Below are 6,000 nucleotides of genomic sequence, written 5' to 3'. Positions count from 1 at the left end.
CATAGTTTTGTGCTTTTTTGTTGTTGTTGTGCAACACTCCAAACACCCGAGGAGAAGCCTGCACATGACAGTTTACCTGTGTGTGTGTGTGTGTGTGTGTGTGTGTGTGTGTGTGTGTGTGTGTGTGTGTGTGTGTGTGTGTGTGTGTGTGTGTGTGTGTGTGTGTGTGTGTGTAAAGTTAGTCGGTGTGTGTGTGTGTGTTCACGCTCAGTTTTCTGTACACTTGTCCGTGTCCATCCTGAATACAAATCTCCGTCCATCCTCTCAGATCAGTGCGTCTGTTGTTGCATTTTAATTTTGGGGAAAAAAGGTGTTTGTGTTTTATTTATTTTTTTGCATTGTGATTGTGTATTGATGTGCGGCGCGCTGACGCCTTCGGAGAGATGCGAGTGTAGGCGTCTCGAAGGCATGGAGACGCTTTCTGTAAAATATTAATCACAAATATCAAAAAATAAAAAAGACACGAGGGTTTCAGAGATCCAAACAAACAAGTCAAGGCGCTCGCAGATAAAGAAATGATAATAAAACAGAACAAATACGAGATGAACTGGACTGTTCCGGTTCCGGTTCTGGTTCTGCTTCTGTTTCTGGTTCTAGTTCTGGTTCCGGTTCTGGTTTTGGTTCCAGTTCCGGTTCTGGAACAACAGCCGTGTGTTAAAAACTGCTTGAATATTTGTGTACGAAGTTGTTTTAAAGACGCAATCAGACATTTGTGATGTATTTTTCTCAGCTTGTTATTAATAATAATAATATAATTGAGGCCATGTGCTGAAGAGCCGCTTCCTCGTCTCCCCTCCTCTTCCTCCTTCCTTCCTTTGTCAGACTACAGATGAAGAAACAAGGCCTCGCTTTCTGTACTGTGGGAGGTGGTTGTGTTTCTCTTCTAGTATTGTGTGTGTGTGTGTGTGTGTGTGTGTGTGTGTGTGTGTGTGTGTGTGTGTGTGTGTGTGTGTGTGTGTGTGTGTGTGTGTGTGTTAGGGGGAGAGGGAGGTGGGGGGGGTTGCAAGTGGAAGCACCGTGCTCATGTAGCCCATTATTTCTCTCCTCATGTGTTCTCACTCTTGTCTCCCCCGTCTCCCCCCTCTCTCTCCCTGCAGAACCACACACTGAGTCAGCACGCGCAGTGAGACCCGAGGCCCGGCAGGATCTCTCAGCTCAGCCGGGGCCCCCGACCCGGAGCCGGCGGGGGACCCCCATCTCCACATCACAGCCAATCAAAGTGTCATTTGCGACTCACATGTAAAACTCTAACGATCGCGCCACTGGGCGCGGCTATTAGGAGCAGCGGGGGAAAGGAATATTAATGGGATATGCTATTAAATAAAGAACGGAGCGAGTGGGTGAAGGAAAGAGAAGGGTGAACAAAGGTATTGTACGTGCAGTATTTTTTATTGTCCCCCCCACCCCGCCCTACCCCTCCCCTCCCGTCCTCCTCCCACCAGCTTCCTCCTCCTTCCCTCCTCCTCTCCACTCACTCCCCCACGTCATGCATTTTTTTTTTTTTTTTTTTTTTTTTTTAACAAATAGAAAAGAACAAAAAGGAAGAAAACATTTTTTTTTGTTTTTGGGATTTCTTTTTTGTTTTGTTTTGTTTTTTAAATAGATTGTAGAAACAAAGCGACACTTTCTTGTCTCCTCAGTTGTTTATTGTATTCAACTTCATAGGTGCCAATTTCTTTGCCTGTTTTTATTTTTCTTCCATATGCGCTTATTTTTTTTCTTTCTTTTCATTTTTTTGTACCTTTCATTTCTTGCAGTAAGTAGGTACTCGTGCTGTGTTGTGATCGTTTGCCAGTCGTAATATTCCTGACTCCCCCCCTTCCCCACCTGAATTTATCCTTTTTATGATTATTGTTATATATATTTTTCCTTTTTTGTAATTACTATGAAAAAAAAAAGACATGAAAACAAAATAAAGTGCAGAAAACCGTACAGATGTTTCTTTTTTTCCCCTCTTTTTTTCTTGGATTGGGTTTTCCAGTCTCTATGGGGGCCTACAATGGTTATTGTAAAAAAATGAATATCATCAATTTCAGTGCGTCTGGTCAATGACTGCTTTTTAAATGTGAATTAACCAGATTGCAATAATCTAGTACAGAAAAAAAAGATAAAACAAATAAATAAATGACAAATAAAGAACGTGTGATGTGAATTTATTCGAAGGAAGAGGTTGAAGATGTGTCCTGCTTAGATATTTCTATTATTCAGCTGCAGCTCTAAGTATGATGGAAATTATCCTTTAAAGTGTTGAAGATATACACAGAAAACTAAAATTACAGTAACAAACAAATGTCTGATTTCTCTGCTACAGATCCAACAACAGGAGCTCATGTCAGTGAATGTACACTGTTGTATGAAGAGCATTGGGGGCATTAAACAATACAAAATACCAACAATTGTTGTCAAAATATTTCCATCTGCATTGTGACAGGACAGAAGTCGGCCTGTGTGTCGTCGGTGCTGTCGGCCTGTGAGGCGTCATTACGCCCGGAGACTTCTTTCACGCCGTCCCAGTGGGATTCAAGTCACATCCGAAGTGTTTCCCAGACAATCAGACCATCAGGAGGGAGAAAATAACATATAACAGATTTATTATGACTCAAAGTAACAAAGAAACTGCTGCTTAGGTTGAAAATATAAAGTTTTAAGACATGAGATGAAAAAAGGCATTAATAGCTTATTTTTTTTCTATCTATCTATTGTCTATCTATCTATCTATCTATCTATCTATCTATCTATCTATCTATCTATCTATCTATCTATCTATCTATCTATCTATCTATCTATCTATCTATCTATCTATCTATCTATCTATCTATCTATCTATCTATCTATCTATCTATCTATCTATCTATCTATCTATCTATCTATCTATCTATCTATCTATCTATCTATCTATCTATCTATCTATCTATCTATCTATCTATCTATCTATGTCTATCTATCTATCTATCTATCTATCTATCTATCTATCTATCTATCTATCTATCTATCTATCTATCTATCTATCTATCTATCTATCTATCTATCTATCTATCTATCTATCTATCTATCTATCTATCTATCTATCTATCTATCTATCTATCTATCTATCTATCTATCTATCTATTATCTATCTATCTATCTATCTATCTATCTATCTATCTATTATCTATCTATCTATCTATCTATCTATTATCTATCTATCTATCTATCTAGACTATTGTGTGCAGCATAGGGTGAATTATGGGATGTACTTATGAATTAAAGCTGTCTGATAAACCTGTTGAATAAACCTTCACATGCTTCTAGTGGTGGAAGAAGTATTCAGATCTTTTACTGAAGTAAGAGTACCATTACAGCAAAGTAAAAAATACTCAATTGAAAAAAAATCTGTAAAATTACAGAAGTATTTGCAGCTAATTGTAGTAAAAGTATTAAAGTAAAAGTTTTGGTTTAGTCCCTCTGACTGATATATTATTATATGACATCATTCGATGATATAATAGTGCAGCATCAGTGATGCATGTTCCTGCAGGTGGAGCTGCTTTGAACTACTTGATATCCAGTTTTATATCAAGATAAATGTGAGGTGTCATCACACGATTACTGGGAAGAAAAAAAACTAAAGTTCTGATCCACAAATCTGTTTAAACCTTCTGGACTTTTTTTCTATATAACATTTGACTTTTTCTGCTGAGATATTTGGATCATTTGATGATCTTTTGTAGTTTCTTATATAAGAAAGCTTCTTATATTATATTGTGTCAAATCTTAATTTGAAAAGTACAATGTTTGCCTCTGAAATGTGGTGGAGTGGAGGGATACGGGACTGTCAAATGGAAATACTTAAGGAGTACCTCAAAATCATGAGTAAAAGTATTTGATTAAATGAACTTAGTTACTCTCCGTGACCGTAAAACTCCCCTCCAACACGTCACATGCTCACCTGGCTGCTAATTCTGCTGGTTTCCGTGTATTTCAGGTACCACTTCCGCTTTGTATCACACCTGCCAAATGCAGACGGTCCCTGACTGTCACGTGACACTGAACACTGGAAGCACAAATGAAGTTGTTGTTGTTGTTGTTGTTGTTTTAAAGAAAAAAAACGCACAGCACGTGCACGGGCTATAATTTGACGTAGTTTTGTTGTGACAGCGGCTCGTGACGGCAGCTCTCTGAAGTCGGTCTGTGTGTCCGTGTGGTTCCGGGTGGCGCGAGGCTGCTCCGGTAACAGCGAGCATCAGTCGGCGCCGCCTCCCTCCTCCAACTCAGCAGCAGCAGCACCGGAGGGGGGACACCGAGGGGACACCGAGCGGACACCGACCCCCGGGACACCGCCACACACAAATTGATGTCTCATAGCTGAAAGCCGGCAGCGGGGCAGGAAGTCATGGCGGCGTCGCTTCTCTCCGAGACCGACATCAGGCACCGGTCCATGGCGGAGGAGGATCCGAACGGGAACGAGCACGGAGCGGCTGCACGCAGCGCGGCGCCTCGCTGGGGACCGCAGCACGCCGGAGCCCGACAGCTCGCCCGGCTCTACTCGCCAGGTGGGTGCGAACGTGTTCGTTGTTTTTGTTGTTGTTTGTTGTTGTTATTGTTGTTGTCCTGATTTGTGTGGGGCAGCAGGGATGAGGAGGAGCGAGGCATGGCATCAGCAGAGGCCTGCAAAACCCACAGTGCGACATTAGTGCTGATGGAGGCTGCGATGATGATGATGATGATGATGAAGAAGGTGAACTAAACCAGTGATGACGTGTTACTACAGACCTTCTCCTCGTGGCTGTCACGGAGTTCAGGCCTGATGACTGACAGGCTCAAAGTCTCTGGTTCTTAAAAAGATTTCCTGGACCGTGATGGTTGGAGGTGTCTGACAGCAGAACTTAAAGTACTTCGTGTATTTAAATGTGATCTCAAATAAATGATCATGATAAAAAAAAATAATTTAAAAATGCATTCTGTCTCAATCTTGAATTTCGATGGGAAACAGACTTCCACACGGAAGCCGAGTTTTGCGCTGTTGTGGACGGATCAGCAAAAAATGACGTGTTTTAGCTCCCTGGAAAAACTAAATGAATATCAGTCATTTAGAATATATTTTTACCACTTGTACTTTTCTGTCAGAATTCGTTATTATTCTACGTAAACTCAAAAACAATCACTTCTGGTGCCGCCGCCTCGATCGGTTCGTTAGTTTGTGTTTCGGTGATGTTTTTTAAGACGTTAGTTTGGATCAGAACCACCGTGATGACGCAATCGAATTAACCGAACCAGCTTCAGGAGAAAACTTTTGAAGAAATGTTTGAGAAAATAAAACTTAAAACAGACAAAATATTAGAGCAGAAATTCGGTGTAAAACCCCGTCAGTCCACTAGAGGGGCATACGTGTCAGTGTCACGTTCTGCTGGCCTCGGCGTGAAATGTACACGCACGCATCACCGGAGTTCACGAAAGGAGGTCATGTGATGTCGTAAAAAAAAAAGGCAGATTGGTCGGACGGATTTTTTAATAAATCAGTTTAAAAACCGACTTTTTTATTTGAGGTACAAACTAGAGTTTGAAAGACGAGGAGCTTTACAGGCATCGACATCCTCACGAAAGATGTTTTCGGAGCTTCACATTTACTTTTGATTTTGATTTTTTTTTTTCTTCTGATTTGATGGAAACATCAACAATCAATCAGAGTTTGTGGAGGATATATTTGGTCTTTAAATCCAACAGGAAAAGTACACCAGAAGCCCTTTGCAGTCAGATATCCCAGATGAAGGCCTCCGCTGCCGGAGCATCGGTCCGGTCACGTTGGTTTTTTGGGGTCCTCGGTCTTGCTGTATTTTTTTGTTCGTTCAGATTCACCCGGCGTCCAAACGAGCCTCCGATTAAAATGTCTGGAATAAAAAAAGTGGAGCGTAAGCAGCCGCCGTCATCAGCCTCCTTAATCCTAAACGAGTCTGCTTCGTTAAACCTCGTCCAGCTTCTTCAGGATTGTGTTTTGCTGACCGCTGATATTTTTTTCTGTGC

General features: G+C 41.2%; 2 protein-coding genes and 1 long non-coding RNA gene across 10 annotated transcripts in view; 2 read left to right on the top strand and 1 right to left on the bottom strand.

The window, feature by feature from the left end:
- The window catches only part of znf423 (zinc finger protein 423), a 150,714-nt gene extending 148,782 nt beyond the window's left edge, over positions 1-1,932 (top strand). For all 7 annotated transcript variants that reach the window (XM_069716886.1, XM_069716889.1, XM_069716892.1 and 4 more), the window contains one exon: positions 1,098-1,932. In XM_069716886.1, the coding sequence (XP_069572987.1) occupies positions 1,098-1,127 (30 nt within the window). In that variant the 3' untranslated portion in view covers positions 1,128-1,932. The remainder of the gene's footprint in view (positions 1-1,097) is intronic.
- A 20-nt stretch (positions 1,933-1,952) lies between these two features.
- On the bottom strand, positions 1,953-4,083 carry LOC138631749 (uncharacterized). The gene is made up of 2 exons (XR_011311742.1): positions 3,929-4,083; positions 1,953-2,497 (listed from the first exon to the last, which is right to left on the bottom strand). It is a non-coding gene; the product is annotated as an uncharacterized lncRNA (long non-coding RNA).
- A 15-nt stretch (positions 4,084-4,098) lies between these two features.
- Positions 4,099-6,000, top strand: part of LOC138631742 (plasmanylethanolamine desaturase 1) — a 32,311-nt gene continuing 30,409 nt past the window's right edge. For both annotated transcript variants that reach the window (XM_069716907.1, XM_069716906.1), the window contains exon 1: positions 4,099-4,532. In XM_069716907.1, the coding sequence (XP_069573008.1) occupies positions 4,373-4,532 (160 nt within the window). In that variant the 5' untranslated portion in view covers positions 4,099-4,372. The remainder of the gene's footprint in view (positions 4,533-6,000) is intronic.

This window comes from Brachyistius frenatus, unplaced genomic scaffold (genome assembly GCF_029030835.1).
Source record: "Brachyistius frenatus isolate BFR_SWC_R1_liver_20210118 unplaced genomic scaffold, ASM2903083v1 Contig_164, whole genome shotgun sequence".
NCBI lineage: Eukaryota > Metazoa > Chordata > Actinopteri > Embiotocidae > Brachyistius > Brachyistius frenatus.
Note: the sequence above shows the minus strand (reverse complement) of the source record. Positions and strands in the feature narration are given on the sequence as shown.